The sequence below is a fragment of the Mustela nigripes genome, chromosome 7 (genome assembly GCF_022355385.1).
Source record: "Mustela nigripes isolate SB6536 chromosome 7, MUSNIG.SB6536, whole genome shotgun sequence".
NCBI classification, from domain to species: domain Eukaryota; kingdom Metazoa; phylum Chordata; class Mammalia; order Carnivora; family Mustelidae; genus Mustela; species Mustela nigripes.
The window spans coordinates 59,721,116-59,738,335 of record NC_081563.1 but is presented as its reverse complement, the minus strand read 5'-3'; the positions used below and the strand labels follow the sequence as shown (position 1 = coordinate 59,738,335).

The 17,220-nt window shown below is 36.4% G+C and overlaps 1 protein-coding gene across 10 annotated transcripts in view; it reads left to right on the top strand.

Annotated features, from left to right (window-relative positions):
* The window catches only part of EHBP1 (EH domain binding protein 1), a 342,159-nt gene that overhangs the window by 165,457 nt on the left and 159,482 nt on the right, over positions 1 to 17,220 (top strand). For all 10 annotated transcript variants that reach the window (XM_059405990.1, XM_059405988.1, XM_059405989.1 and 7 more), the window contains one exon: positions 8,030 to 8,219. In XM_059405990.1, coding sequence (XP_059261973.1) covers positions 8,030 to 8,219 — 190 coding nt within the window. The remainder of the gene's footprint in view (positions 1 to 8,029; positions 8,220 to 17,220) is intronic.

The following is a 17,220-nucleotide window of genomic DNA, read 5'->3' as shown; positions in this document are numbered from 1 at the left end:
GTGACAGAGAGAGATCACAAGTAGATGGAGAGGCAGGCAGAGAGAGAGAGAGAGAGGGAAGCAGGCTCTCTGCTGAGCAGAGAGCCCGATGTGGGACTCGATCCCAGGACTCTGAGATCATGACCCGAGCCGAAGGCAGCGGCTTAACCCACTGAGCCACCCAGGCGCCCCAAGCTTTATTTAAGGGAGAGAATTTCCAACTCTAGTTTGGGAAGAAGAGCCTAAAAGTCCTAGTAATCTCCATGGATTGAGAAGACAGTTAGGACTTTGGGGGTACTGAGGAGAATAGAATAGAATTGTAGACAGGGTATCTGAGAAAAGAGAGCTACTCAGAACCTGAGTTTCAGAGATCTGTAGATGGTTCCCCCTGAGACTTTAGCTGAGTATTGATGAGAGCAGACATATGAAGAAATTATTAAGGACAAAGAATCTCACAGAAACATCCCTGGACCAAGAATAGTTTGTTTCCAAGTGGTTCCTTACACATGGGACATCAAGTCAGGTTCTCATCAGAGTGTCTCAAAAATGTGGTGAGATTAGCCCTGCACTAAAGGCTGTTCTAGGCTTGCGCTAACAGAGCTTAAGAGCAAGGCTCAAAGAATCAGAATATTTCCAAGTAACTTATCTACACGTCATGCAGATATACCAGAGATACCAAAAGGAATACCAAAAAATCCAGCACCCAAAACATAAAATTGACAGTGTCCAACAACCAGTCAAAAATCTATCAGGCATGTAAAGAAACAGGAAAACCTGACCCATCATGAGGAAGAAACTCAGTCATTAGGTATGGACGCAGAAATGAAACAGGTGATGATGGAATTAATAGAATAGTAATTATATGTTTACTTTTAATAAGGCTATATGGGTCTTTGTTTTTCTCAGAAATATGTGAATTTTAGTATATGAAGATTATTTAGATCTTGTGAAAAATAGTTATTCCTTTAAAAATACAGTTTAGTAGGAAAATCTTTCAAAATAATGGGGATATTATAGACTGAGAGGGGAATTTTTAAAAAAGGCTCCTGTATCAATCTTGGGAGCAATCGCTTGGTGTTAAGAAAGATATGCCATTTCTTTCCTGTGCATTGGTCAGCTCTTGCTTTGAGCACTATTTTACTTCTGGATGCTACTCTTTACAAGGAGCATTGATGATTCAGAGCATTAAAAGAATAGAGCAACAGAGTCATCAAAATGTCCAGAAACCACATCAAAAGAGCAGTGATTGAGGGCATAGGGACATAGAGATTATTTTAGAAAACTACAATAACCAAATTCAAATATTTCAAAAACTTGCTTGGAAGAATAAAGTAGTTGACTTGTTTTCTGTTGCTTTGGAACTGCATTTCTTAAGCTTTTTCCATTTTACACCACATGGCCTGTGACTCTCACATGTGCTACATGCTTCCATGGGCCTAGTTATATTTTAATAAAACCTAAAAAAGCTCTCATTTTCTATAAGTGCATGGAAATACATGGAAGTGATCAGCTGATTCCAAACCTAGGTTTAGATTTCAATACTGATTAATAACTATAGGGGTTGAAAAAGTTAGCTCAACTCAACTCAACTGCTAAAGTTATATCTGTTTTATTTGAAATAGCTAATGTGTGATCAAAATAAAATTTCTCATGGGTGGTGTAGGTGCTGAGTAATAGCCACACACCTAGAGTATTTGAATGTAAATATAAACTTTAAGTACAAGCATTCAGTCATTCCAAGATGCATGAGTATTACACAACATACACACACACACCCTGCTCTCTCCTATTAACAAATTAAAGAGACATCGAATGTTTGCTTAAACTTTTAAAATGCCTTATTAAAAACTAAAATCAGAATCACTGGGTGTTTCCTTTTGACCATTCTTTTTTTCCACATGAAAGTCACAGTCTTTACAAGTTTCCCATGAATAAAGAACATTCTAAATTGCTCAATCATCTGAGATTACCAGAGGGAACCTACAAACACTTTAGCTTTTTTTTTTAATAGGAATCTACATACATATTCTGAAGATTGCTCATCAGCTAATTTGAGAATTCAGGGAGAACTCTATTTCTCCGCCTTTTTTGTCCAAAAGTCTGTAGGTCCAATTATATTAGCAGAAATCTTCCAAAATTTGTTCTTACTTCAATAATAAACTTATGACCTTTCATCGAGTGAAAAGCCTGTATTACTCATCTTCCATTACCAAACTCTTCCTGCATCCTCTGACATAAAACTTATCACAAATGAATAGTGCCGAGTATTTTGATGTGTAAAGCAACCTTCAGAACCTCAGTATATTAATTAAAAAATATTATATATTTTTTAAAATGTGTTGATCAGTAATTACATAATTTATTTTATAGAGAAGGGAGCATGTTCATAACCATCAGCACTAAGAGAAAGTAAATACCCTTCAGTGCAAGTAGCATGTGTCCTGTGTGCTTAGCAACCACAGGGGTTTTCTCAGTTTCTTGTGTTTGGGAGTTAGTTCAGCCATTAGTTTATGTAGCAAAAATGAAAACTGAGAAAGCAATAATATTTTTTCAAGACATTTATGAAATGACTCTTCCAGCATAAAATTATTTCTGGTATGGTTGTATGTCTATTTCCAAAGAAAAGTTGTCTTTGAATTTTATTCAGAGACTCTACGCACTCATTTAAGAAATGTGTTTTTTCCAAAGAAATGTAAAGTTTCAGAGTGAGAGGAAAAAAACTACAGATTTCACTGTACCCTTGCTTCGCATTTTATTATTTTTTCAGTATGTCAATCCTATTTCTAATCAACTTATAGTTTTTCTTTCTGTAATTCTTTTTCTTGGATGAATTCTTGTCTTTTTTTTTTTTTTTTTAAGATTTTATTTATTTATTTGACAGAGATGACAAGCAGACAGAGAGGCAGGCAGAGGCAGGCAGAGAGACAGGAAGCAGGCTCCCTGCTGAGCAGAGAGCCCAGATGCGGGGCTTGATCCCCAGACCCTGGGATCATGACCAGAGCAAAAGGGAGAGGCTTTAACCCACTGAACCACCCAGGCGCCCCAGATGAATTGTTTTCTAAGCGATGAATAATGTCACTTAAAATTATTCTGTCCAGTTTTCCGCTTAATGTAAAAGATGAATTTTTAGTTCACAGTGAGTTAGTGATGAACTAATCTACTACTCAAGTATATAGTACAAGGATAAAAATAATCTTTACTTATTCAAAGTGATATAGGAAGCCCTGGAATAGGTTATTCAAATCATAGATAATCAACAGAATGTGGAAATTATGCTAGTTGCTTAAGTAGCTTTTCTTTACTAAAAATATTATATATTTTTTAAAATGTGTTGATCAGTAATTACATAATTTATTTTATAGAGAAGGGAGCATGTTCATAACCATATATTTCATATATATTCACTTTTTTATAGCACAGTGTATACTAGTCACTTTTTTAATAGCACCTTTTTTTTATTAAGATATACTTCACAAAACATAAAACCCTGTATTTAAAGTGTACACTTCACTGGTTCTTAGCTAATTCACTGTGTTGTGCAGCCATCACCACAATCTAATTCCAGAGCATTTTTGTCACCCCAAAAAGAAATCCTTTACCTGTTAATGGTCAGTTTCAATTCCTCCCTTCCCCTGCCTCCTAAAACCATTAATCTCCTTTTTGTCCAAAGGGATTTGAGTATTCTGGACACTTCATATAAATATGACGATATCCTGGTTATTCTTTAAGAGTAGGAAATTCAGGGGCACGTGGGTGGCTCAGTCATTAAGCATCTGCCTTCAGCCAGCATCGGGCTCCCTGCTCAGCAAGGAGTCTGCTTCTCCCTCTCCCACTCGTCCTGCCTGTGTTCCCTCACTCACTGTGTCTCTGTCAAATAAATAAAATCTTGAAAAAAAAAAAAAAGTAGGAAATTAATTTTTGTTTTTAAATTCAGTTTTTGTTAGAAATCTCTGATCCGTAGGGGAGGGTCATTCAAAGCACTTAGTAGTAGAAGCTTGTCTTACTCTTACTTAGTACCTAGCAAGTGGTGGTGCCTAGCACACTGTTTTCTCACCAGTAGATTATAGGCGTACAGAGATACTCATTCACTCATTCCCTTAGTCTTTCTGGCAGTGAGGCATGGTCCAGGGCAGCTGGAGTCCCTGGTACCCTGATTTTTCCAGCAACTTCCAATGTTTTTAAGATAACATGACATACCAATTTCATTTTTACTACATGTTATAGTATAAAACAGATTGAGAAACATAGCTCTAATTGTTTCAAGAAAATGTCTGTTTTGATTATGTTTCTAGTAATATGAGTCTTATGATCCAGCTTTGGAAATCAGCTGATTATGAGCTTCCTTTTTACTTGCATTTACCTTCTTTTGACAGGAATACTAATATTCAAGTGATTAGAGGGAGACCCAAGTGGTTTGAAGCAGGCAGAAATAGGAAGAAAAATGATAATATCTAGTTACTTTTGTATACATACTAGATATGTTTTTATAAAAATTACATACAACTGAGTATTGTAAGTTAAATAAAGTGTACCGAATCATACCTGTTTTAAGGGATTTTGTCAGTGTTCTTTGAAGGCTTTGAAGCACACATCCTTTTGCAATATAAATGTCCTTTAACACTTCTTAAGTTGTCTTAAGACTAGCCATATTTACGTAACAAAATAATAATAATGATTATTGTGGCAGCTACCATCTTACAAACTGTTACGGTTGTTTATTCTAGGCAGACCTAACCAAGACGAGTTTTTTAGAATATCACCTAATTAATTAATTGAGTTAGATTAAAATGGGTCTGTTTAATTCTGAAACTTTTTTAATCGTTTTTAAAGATTTTATTTATTCATTTGACAGAGATAGAGAGCACAAGTAGGCCGAGCAGTGGCAGAGGAAGAGGGAGAAGTGGGCCTCCCACTGAGCAGGGAGCCCCATGCCATGGTCCATCCCAGGATCCTGGGATCATGACCTAGGCCTAAGGCAGTCGCTTATCCAATGGAGCCACCCAGGTGCCCCTAGTTCTAAAATATTTAACATTAGTTGGCAAATAGTAAGTTTGGGGGGAAAAAGATTTTTCTCTCTTTTAAGTTTTGGAGTTTTAAAAAAAATGTTGTTTTCATCTTCTTTCTTTACATTTACCTCCCTTCAAACTACTTTTTATTTTATTTTATTTTATTTTATTTATTTGAGAGAGAGACAGTGAAAGAGAGCATGAGAGGGGAGAAAGTCAGAGGGAGAAGCAGACTCTCCAAGGAGCAGGGAGCCTGATGTGGGACTCGATCCCAGGACTCTGGGATCATGACCTGAGCTGAAGGCAGTCGCTTAACCAACTGAGCCACCCAGGCGCCCCCTTCAAACTACTTTTAGAGTTTGAAAAATAGCTGTCTGAGGCTCTCAGTTTAATCAGCCCAAGAAACAAACTTGTAGGGATTAAATGGGTTAATTACATATGAAATACTTAAAATAGTGCCTAGCACCGCATAAACACTTCATTAATCTTAATTAATAATGTAATTGGTAAGCCCTCCATTCTAGGCTAGATGTGATACCTTTCATGTCTCTTTTCAGAGAGAATACTCAGCTTTTTTTGAATACCTAGTTATTTTAACATTGTTCCTTATTTTGATATCCCCAAGTTCTTCTCCAGTTGTAAACATGGAATGTGAATACTTCAAGCATGTCTTGAACACTTACTAGGCAAGAATATTTCGTCTGAAAAACAAATTTTCAAGTGCAGTTTCCTATTCTTATTCTCTTGAATGCACAGACATAAGAAGAGGAAGAACAGGAAATACGTTTCTTTGTAAATGCCAACCCCATTCAGTTAAAAGCAACTACCTTGAGCAGAGTTGAAAGAGATTCTGTGACTGTACCCTAGCTCAGTGGAAAGAATCCCATGACACTCATTGCTGCCATGAGTATAGCATAAGAATGACATCACAATTATGATATATTTCCCATCTCTGATCCATATCTACTTGGTACCCAGTCTCATGCTTTGACTGTCCATATGTAAATTCTTATTTAAGGGTGTACATAATTGGTATTGGTTCTTAGTGAGTCTGATACTGTTGTAGTTAAAAGAGCATTTGTAATTAAAACAGAGGGTCATTACCAGTACAGACCTTACATGACTAGGTGGAATTCCCTTGGAATAATCACTGTATTTGGGTCAGCTGGTTCTTAGCCTTGTGGACTCAGAAATTTTATTCTTTACATATACAATTCTAGGTGTTGGTGTTGGGGAAAAAATGTAACAAACTAACAAATAAAAACCAGGATAACAGTTTATAGGAAGAATAATCATCACATATACCAGATACTTGTGTCTACGGATAACTAATGCAAAAAAAAATCATCTGTTCATAAAAGGAGTTAACAAGGAAGGGTATTTTGCCTGGGCCTAGACTGTAGGTAGAGAGAGAAAAAAAAAAAAAGTATTCCCAGAAATGTTATAAGCACATAGGCCCACCCAAATCCTCCATGGATTTGGCATTTTAGTGGTAGGGTGGTGGCCTGGGATCCTCCAAGACAAGAAAAAAGAACATAAAATGGCTCCTGAAGCACTTGGCAAAAACAAACATAAACATTGAAAGGAGACACTCCCAGCTCAGACTATGCAGGATTTCCTCAGATTAAGCCCTGAACTCGAAATCTAGAATTACAAATCGTACAAGGAAACAGTATACTACTAAGAGAGAGAGTCAGGAGACAAGAAACACTAGGATTGTCCATGCAGAAACTTAAAGTAATAGATTTATCAGATAGAGACTCTGAAGTAAATATGTTTAAATGATTAATGACTCAGATCTCTATACCTGAGGTATTCTGTACACAGCCACATGAAGAAAAATGCTTATCAGAATTAAAAATTCTGGAGAATTAAACATTAAATTAGACACAGATGAAGAGAGAGGTAGTTAACTGGATCATAGATATGAGGAATTATCCAGAATATAACATGGGAGAAATGAAAATTTGTAAACATATGAAGGAGAGAGATAATTCAACATACATCTGATAAGATTTTCTAAAGAAGAGAATAGAGAAAATAGAGAAGAGGCTATCAAAGAGATAATGGTTGATAATTTTTTTTTTAAAGATTTTATTTATTTATTTGACAGAGAGAAATCACAAGTAGATGGAGAGGCAGGCAGAGAGAGAGAGAGGGAAACAGGCTCCCTGCTGAGCAGAGAGCCCGATGTGGGACTCGATCCCAGGACCCTGAGATCATGACCTGAGCCGAAGGCAGCGGCTTAACCCACTGAGCCACCCAGGCGCCCTGGTTGATAATTTTTCAGAACTAATGAAACCTACATCTTCAGACTTAGGAGATATAAAGAGCCTGAAACAGGATAAATTAAAAGAAATCCACACCTAGACATATCATAGTAAAATTACTCAAAACCAGAAGAAAAAAGAAGATCCTAACAGCAACCAAAGATAAAAGATGACTTCTAAAAGAACAATACTAGGCTGACAGTGGGCTAATATCATCAGAGTGCTGAGATGAATTAACTTACAACTAGAATTTTCTACCTAGCTGAATTATCATTTAAGTGTGACATAAAGATATTTTCAATGCCTGGGAGAATTTACTATTAATACAGCCTTGCTGAGTGAACTTCTAAATGCATTTCATCCTAATGAGAAGGGATGAAGTGCAAGGGAAAAAAACGAATGTTTGATGTGGGGAACATAAAAAAGCAAATCAATGTTTCCATATCTTATTTCCTTTACCTTGGGTATGGGGAGTATATGGGATTTACTATTACTATAAACATTTTTCTAAGGCTCTATATACAATAGAGCCAAGTGTGACCTTGTATGAAAAAAAATTTAAAAATACTTTTTTAAAGGGAAAAATTTTATTGTTAATGATTCATAAAAAATAGATTAATAGTGATTGTTTCCAAATTGTAGGTTATCACTAGTTTGGGTTTCTCCTTATCATTTTCAGTATTTTATATTTTTATAAATTTTTATTTTTTATTATTTTAGTTAGGAATGAACTATTTTAGAGTAACATTTAACAATACTTCTTCTTTCATTTAGATCTAATCCTTTTTATGAACCTAAACCAACTCTTTCTCCAAATAATTTGGTAACTCCAGTTCAAGAACTAGAAACTGAAAGGAGAGTGAAAAGAAAAGCTCCAGCCCCACCAGCCATCTCACCAAAGACAGGAGGAGTAAATGAAAACACCGTTATTTCTGCAGGAAGAGATCTCTCCACTTCTCCTAAGGTAGGAGTTTATTCTTAGTAAAAACATGTATTCTATTTATCTTTTCTTCTCCATGCAATTTAATTTGAATTTTAAAAAGTCACTGTTTGCTATTTTGATGATTTTAAAAGTAAAATCCAAATAAATCCCTTTTACTGCAATACTGTGTATATGTTTGGGAGCCTGTAAATTTATAGAAGAGTATGACTGGATAGTTTGAGTTAAGATTTTTTTTAAATGCTATTTTGAAATAGAGGAAGAAAGGCATTATAATTATAGGGACGGTGCTTTAAAGAAAGGATACTCTAAAGCAGTCCGGTGTGAAGGACAGCTTGCACTGATATAGAGGAATGAATAGAAATCCTCCTTTGAGAAATGTACTGGAAAGATTGAGGCCCAGGGCGGAGAAATGCTTTATTGAGCAATTTCAATATTGTCATTTTGATTTATGTCAAATTAAAATTTTGGCCTTATTATCACTATTTTTAGAAGTTTTAATGCATAATAATTACATGAAAAGGTAAGACACGTTGTTGGAACAACTCTAAAGCTTTTACATGATTTGTTTGCAAATAGTATGATATCTTGTGTGTTTAAGGTAGAAATGTTGGGTTTAGCAAGTTTTTTTAGGTAAGTAACTTTTCCCCATCAATTCATGGGTGTTTTGTTCATATTACGTTATTTAATTCTCACAGGTAGTTAAGGGGAAAATAAGGTGAACTTCAGCTCAGTGGGATGAAGTAAAGATCACAGGTCCCTTAGCCAGTAGACAGAGGATTGGAACTGGCATTTTCATTAACTGTGTGATATCTGGGCTATACTCTACCTCAGGTACCTGGGTTGCTGTTTTTTCTCAAGGGCACTGAAGTTCAGTAATTTCTTTTGAATTTTTCAGTTCATTCTTTGGTTTTTGTTAAATGTCAGACCCAGAAATTGTCTGTTTGCCTGTATTTTCATTGTTTTAGAGAGAGAGTAAGTTCCCTGCGGTTTTTACTCTGCTATTCTGGAAGTCAATCTTCAGGTGTTTGTTTTTATAATCAGGTATTTTTTAACCCTGTAACTCTAGGAGGAGAAACCAGGATAAATTTCATCTTCTAATTGACGAGGGAAAGGTGGAAGTGGGATTACCACTCTAAATGAAAGCAGCAAATGGTAGAAGTTAAAGCAAAGGAGATGGCCAATTCCTATACCCATGAGAGGGGGAAAAGAAAAAAAAAAAGACAGTAATTAGGGCACAAGAATTCCTAAACGTATCCCTTGTCTCCCAAATCTCTACTCCATTGTTTATTCCCTGCCACAACCTCTCCTATACTCCATCAGGAGTCTGAAGCTAATCAAGAAATCCTAATCTCTTTCTAGGGGAATGAAAAGGAATTTAATAGTGCCTATTGTATGCATTTGATCCATAGAACAGCCTGGGAAATACATACCATTATCTTCTTTTTTAATATATGAGAAACTGAACCTTAGTTAAGTAACTTGCTCAAAATGTTAAAGCTAGTAGTGACAATGCCTGCATTAAAATTCAGGCCCTTTGAGTCTAAAACCCATACTCTGTATTATTTGAACTTGGGACCCTTACTTATCTTTTACTTCCATTTTTATTTGTTATACTAATTGAAGTTACTGAGTAATGAGATCATGGATGTTTTTATTGTTGTTGCCTTCTGTACAAGGTACAAGATAACATTTTCTAAAAAAGTTTATGCTTCAGAATAGAGGAAGTCACTCTTAGGTTTGACTAGTGGTATCGAATTGTTTGATGGTAGCCTGGGGTTTCATCAGATACCTCAGTGTTCTACTCTGAAGACCAGGTATAGAGGCTCAGCAGCAGGACACTGGCTCCCTGTTCCACTTCCACAGCAGAAATCCATATTCATTCAGTTTGTATGTTGGAATTCATGTGAAATTTCATTTTAAAAAATGGACCATTACCAAACCAAAAAAAAAAAAAAGGAAAATACTGATGACATAATTATGTATGAGTTAAGGAATATTAGAATCAGTAGCATACTGACTAATAAAAATGATAAATGACAGCTGAGAAAGTGCAATAGTATGGGGTGTATTCAATATGCATGTGTTATGTATGTATGTATATTTAAATATGTATCTATTTCCTAGTAGTTCCTGAAGACTTTGCAGTATTAAAGCTGAGTAAAATAACTGACCATGTTGGTAACCTTGAGTCAATCTGAAAAAGTCTTATTTTGTATTGTATACCATATTCTGTTTAGGGAAGCAGGAAGGTGTCTTTAACATCAAAACATTTCCATTAAAATTATTAAAAGAGTTTTAATGCTTTTATGGTATGCTTCTGGTCAGCTGTTTTCCTTATTTGTAAATTGAAAGGAGATAATAGTTCAAATAAAGCTTTTGGGAAAAGCCAGGTTCACATTTTAGTCGAATAATAAAAGGATATCACACCACAATTGTTTGATGTAACAAAATGCCAGGCTGCACTCAGTGATAACTTGACTGCAGAAGCCGAAGAGCATTCATTGTCATAAGATGACATGTGCTCAGGCAGATGATTAATTTCCCCACCTGTCACCTGAAACTACTTATTTTATGAAAAAGAACTAAGTTCAGAATTTAAACAAAGTGATAATAAGCATGTACTTATATTGCAAATAAAGTTCAAAGTACCCCGAAGGCAGCTAAAGATTCTTCAGTGTCGTAAATCTATGTAAACTCCACACTTCAGACCTCTGATTTCTGTACTTGCAAAGTGATAAAATCACAATACTTTTTTAAAAGATTTTATTGAGAGAGAGCACGAGCAGGGGGAGGGGTAGAAGGAGAAGGAGAAGCAGGCTCTGCACTGAGCAGGGAGCCTGATTTGGGGCTTAATCCCAGGACCCTGGAACCCTGAGCCAAAGGTAGATGCTTAATCGACTCAGTCACCCAGACACCCCCAAACCATAGTATTTTTAAAGACAACTTAGGAAAAAAGGCCAGTGTGGAGAGAAGTAACCTGACATTAAATATATACAACCATTCAATAAAATAAAGTGATAAGTTAGGCTCAGTGGTGACTGACCATCATTTACTAACTGTGACTGTAAGTTAATGAAATATATAACTCTGAATTCCTAAATACAATTCATGCAGCATAGTATAAAATGCAATTCAAATTATGAGAGCAGGTTTAGGAACATAACATTGTTGGTGAATGTATTTGCTAAATTATATTATTAAATATTATGTACCCAGTTTCATAAAAATCAGAATATATGAATAGCCAACTATCAATGACAAGAAAGAATTAAAATAAACTTACATTGTTGTGATAGCATAGAGAAGAGCTCCACTGCCCATTAGATGTATGATATAAGCCTGGTCAAGTGGAGAAGGGCTCCCTCAAAGATACTGATTGGTGAAGCTCCAGTGGTTGACAATGATACTACTATCCAATTGTTCCATCTCTAAAAGTGAAAACCCCATTTATCTCAAGGCCCAGCTAAATAACTCAGGCCTCCACTTTATTGTTACTTCTTTCTAGAAAGTTCTGGCGAAGTCCTATGCTTTACCCTTGTGTGTTTTTGAACTTGAGTACAGATTGCAGTAACTGTGAGAAGCCCAGGGTGAACCAAAGTTAAAATGACATACAGCAATTCCTTTGAGTGGTCCTAGCAGCAAATTCAAACCGTAAAGCAAACACCCTTTTCAGCTTTTGCACAAAAAGACCTCCTAGAAAGTTCCTTAATTCATTTCTATCTGTACAAAACTACAGAATGATCCCGACAGGCCATTTATGCCAAAAAACAATGAGCCCAAAATTGAAATGTTAATATCCTCATATGTACATTGAAAATGTCTCAAACTTTCCAAGAAAAATAATAAAAAGCACACTGATCAGAATTTAATGGAATGCAGTGATAAATACACAGTTATTTTGTAAAATAAAATGTCAAACTGCATTCAGTGACAATGGGATCCAGGGGGTGGGTAACTTGCCTATAAATTTTTTACTTACTTGAATATCTTTTTTTTTTTTTAATTTAAATTTTTTTTTATAAACATATAATGTATTTTTAGCCCCAGGGGTACAGGTCTGTGAATTGCCAGGTTTACACACTTCACAGCACTCACCATAGCACATACCCTCCCCAATGTCCATAACCCCATCACCCTCTCCCGACCCCCCTCCCCCCAGCAACCCTTAGTTTGTCTTGTGAGATTAAGAGTCTCTTATGGGGGGCGCCTGGGTGGCTCAGTGGGTTGAGCCACTGCCTTCGGCTCGGGTCATGATCTCAGGGTCCTGGGATTGAGTCCCGCGTCGGGCTCTCTGCTCAGCGGGGAGCCTGCTTCCTTCTCTCTCTCTCTGCCTGCCTCTCAGTGTACTTGTAATTTCTCTCTGTCAAATAAATAAATAGAATCTTTAAAAAAAAAAAAAAAAAAGAGAGAGACTCTTATGGTTTGTCTCCCTCCTGATCCCAGCTTCTTTCATTTATTCTTTTCCTACCCCGCAAGCTCCCCACGTTGTATCTCCACTTCCTCATATCAGGGAGATCATATGATAGTTGTCTTTCTCCGACTGACTTATTTCGCTAAGCATAATACCCTCTAGTTCCATCCACGTCATTACAAATGGCAAGATTTCATTTCTTTTGATGGCTGCATAGTATTCCATTATATATATATACCACATCTTCTTTATCCAGTCATCTGTTGATGGACATCTAGGTTCTTTCCATAGTTTGGCTATTTTGGACGTTGCTGCTATAAACATTAGGGTGCACGTACCCCTTCGGATCACTATGTTTGTATCTTTAGGGTAAATACCCAGTAGTGCAATTGCTGGGTCATAGGGTAGCTCTCTTTTCAACTTTTTGAGGAACCTCCATGCTGTTTTCCAGAGTGTTTGCACCATCTTGCATTCCCACCAACAGTGTAGGGGGGTTCCCTTTTTTCCGCATCCTTGTCAACATCTGTTATTTCCTGACTTGTTAATTTTAGCCATTCTGACTGGTGTAAGGAGGTATCTCATTGTGGTTTTGATTTGTATTTCCCTGATGCTGCTTACTTGAATATCTTAACCAAGGCAAGATGTTCCTCAATAACACTGACTAAATGGCACACTCTTGTATGTATCACCTGTTCTATTGGTTAGTACTCTTGGTTATATCTATTAAAAACAGGCCATTTGGTTGAAAAAAAATTTTTTTTAACTTAAGCAAAAGGATAACTTGTTTTAAAGACTCAAGGAGATTGTACAGAACCCTAGGCAGAGAATACAACTGGGCCTCAGGAATCAGTGACGATTTTATCTGCTTCTCTCTCTGGAATGTCTTCAATCTGCCTTTACCTTTTATTTTTTTTATTTATTTTTTTTTTTCTGGGAGCCTTTACCTTTTAAACAATAGTTTTGTCCAGCCTGTTTTCTCCCTGAAACATAGTTTATGTTTTGGAATTCACTATCTCCCCCTGCAAAGCTATGCTTCTTTCAGGATGACTGATTTTAGCTAAAGGTTAAGGAAAAATTACACTGAATCAACTGTTTTTTCTTAATATGTGGAGCCTCCCAGAATTGTTATTTTTTAAGATCCTTTTAATCATATGAGTCTCTGGTTAATGGGATTTCAGTTGGAATTGGAATTATCTGTGGGCAATAGAAAGCCTCAAATGCCAGGGTTTTGTTTTTTTTTGTTTTTTTTTTTTTTTAATGTTTGGGTTTTTTTTGTTTTATGATTTTATTTTTAAGCAATCTCATCACCTAACGTGGGGCTTGAACTCAGAACCCTGATATCAGAAGTTACATGCTCCACTGATGAGCCAGCCAGTCACCCCTCAAATGCCAGTTTAAATAAAAGAAAAATTTATTTCTGTCTTTGAAAATGTGGAAGGTCCATTGCCAATACTGTAACCTCACAAGGGCATTAGGGTCCCAGTCTCCTGTTTTGCTGACCCCGCATCCTTGGCACAGACTTCCAAGACAGCCATCTTTGAGCTACAGCCCCTGTGCCCCATTCCAATAAACAAGAAAAAGACAAAAAGCACTCACACCTACCTCTAGCAAGGGTCATTAGAAAATAAACCTTTATTACTGGGCAGTTGTATTACCCAGTTAAAAATCAAGAGCTCTAGATCTAAGAAGGAAGAGTAGAATAAATATTAGGGAATAGTTGGCAGGCTGTACTGTAGAAAGCTATTAAAATGTGAGTTTTATAGTGGAGATGCAAATGAGCCCAAATCTTGGTATCTGTTCTATGAGAATATCTGAATAATAACTACTTGAAACAGTTATTTTTAAATGACATTTGCAAACCAATCATGGGCTTCAAAGGAAAATCATCAGAATATTTTGCAACTGCGCATGAAGAAGTCTAGGAACAGTAAGTACTGCAATAGAATGCAAAAACAAAAACAAACCCACAGACAAACAAACAAGAAACTCAAATTAGCAAAAGTTAAATAGTATTTCCTTCAAAATCAGCTCACTACATTTATATAATGATGTCTGAATAGATATGGTAATTTTCAGAGCATAAAATTACTGGTAAGGATACTGAGAAACCTTCCTCTTTTTTTGGCACCTGCAATATCAGTTCTAAAATATATTTGGATATAGGTACTGCTGGGCCTGGACTAGAGTGAAGCAAGAGAGGCTTATATGACACAAAATTTAAGTTGGCACTTGTCTCCTGTTGGAGAAAGGGCAGATTTTACATCGGTACCACCCTAAGAGTGAATGCGTCCTTGAATCTTGTGCTCTAAGGCACCGCCTTGTCTCACTCTAGTCCAAGCCATGGTGCACAAATAAGGCAGATTTGACAGACAAATGTGCAGTAACTGTAACCCACTTAAAGGTCTTTGAAAAGTGGAAAAATGAGCAACCATAGAATCGAGAACATCTCTAAGAATTTGCCTCCTGATTTTTCTGACTGTATTTAATGGGAAAGATAGAAATGCTAACTTCTGTTTGAAAACAAGTGGATGGGGTGCCTGAGTGGCTCGGCTGGTTAAGTGGCCAGCCCTTGCTTTCAGCTCAGGTCATGATATTGGGGGTCCTGGGATTGAGCCCTGCGCTGGCCTCCCTACACTCAGCAGGGAGTCTGCTTGAAGATTATTTATCTCCCCTGACCCCATTCTCTCTCTTTCTCTTTCAAATAAATAAATCTTAAAAAAAATATAAAAATAAAAACAAATGAACAAACCATGATTAGAATGTCTGACTTTTGAAACAAATTTTGTATAATAATTAGATGTGATTTTGAGAGGTTATTCTTTTATATCAGTATATTCTGGAGTAACTGAATTAAAGTATGCGTCACAGTTTTCCAAGTGAAACTTGAATTGACATTTTTTTCCTTATAGAGACAAAAGTGTTCCCATATAGAAAAAGAATCTGAATAAGTAAATAAATTATGTGTGTACTTTGATGATAAAGGATGATTAACAAATTTGGCTGATTTGCTAAATGCTCTGTAGAGTCTACACAGTTAGCAACAGATGGTAAAGTGAGTATTATTGATGTAAATTGGCAGGATCACTTTAGGGTACATTGTTGAAAAATGTGAAGGAAGCACCGGTTACTTACCCTTTACTGCATGAAGAAGAACAAAATATCTATGGTGTTTGAACAGATTCATGCAAACTATGACAGAGCCCTTCTCAACTGCAGGTACTGGATAGGCTTAATAGTAAGAAAGAGACAAAAACAGAGAATGAAAAGAACCACAACAGAGTGCACAGCAGGGTAGGACCTGGGTGAAGCAAAAGAGGCAACTAGGATGTAAAATTAAGAAGCCATTAACTCTTGAGTTTGTGTAAGTGCAAACTTGGCACTTGTTCAAAGTCAAGAGGTAGTGTCTCCTTAAATGTTGGCAGTAGGTGCCTTATTATTAAGGAGGTGCTTTATTATTAAGGAGATACTCACTCTCCATGTCATGCATGAACCTGAAACTATGAGAGCCTCCTTAAATTTTATGCAAAAACTTGGTGAAAAAGGGGGACTAATCTCAATCATCAGAACAAATGACCTCCTGTAAAACAAACTTACCACAAAAACAGAAGTTTTTCTTAAAACTTAATATTAGTTTTTTATTAGTATTTTTAGTATCATTCAACTGGCCATTCCATTAATAAATGAAATCAACAAGTAGTCACCAAAAATAATGATCTGAGGCAAAACATTCATCATGGGTGTATCTAGATAAAGAATATATGGCTTTTGGGGCACCTGGGTGGCTCAGTGGGTTAAGGCCTCCACCTTTGGCTCAGGTCATGATCACAGGGTCCTGGGATTGAGCCCCACATCGGGCTCTCTGCTCAGCAGGGAGCCTGCTTCCTCCTTTCTCTCTCTCTGCCTGCCTCTCTGCCTACTTGTGATCTCTGTCTGTCAAATAAATAAATAAAATCTTAAAAAAAAAAAGAATATATGGCTTTTTATTGTACTATATTTTCAGCTTTTCTGTAGGTTTGAAATTTTTACCCCAAAATGGTGAAAGTAATAATTTGGGAATAGGAAAGAGCTGTTAGATATGAAAAGACACAATTAAAAATTTTTTAGATTATATATAGCTGATAGTTTATTGTAGAACATCAAATTAATGAATAAGAAGACAAACTTAAAAAATTCTTTGTAGAATTCAAGGTGAAAAATGAAGAAATTAAAACTATGGGAGAGAGAGCAAAAATAAACGCTATAGTTAAGAAATTTACTACATTTATTAAAGGAGGTGTAGAGATGAGAACAGATGAGGAAAATAATTTATCAAAGAGGCTTGAGTCCTTAGATTAAAAGAACTCACAAGTACCAGGCAAGATGAAAAGAATGATACCCAAACTAGACATATGCTGCTAGTACTTCTGAATTTCAAAGGCAGGTTACCTACAAAGGAAAGATTTTACCATCAGACACTTTCGTAATGTTAATTGCTGGAGACAATGGAGCACGTTTACCTAATTAAAAAAGAATAAATATCTGGGCGCCTGGGTGGCTCAGTGGGTTGAGCCGCTGCCTTCGGCTCGGGTCATGATCTCAGAGTCCTGGGATCGAGTCCCACATCGGGCTCTC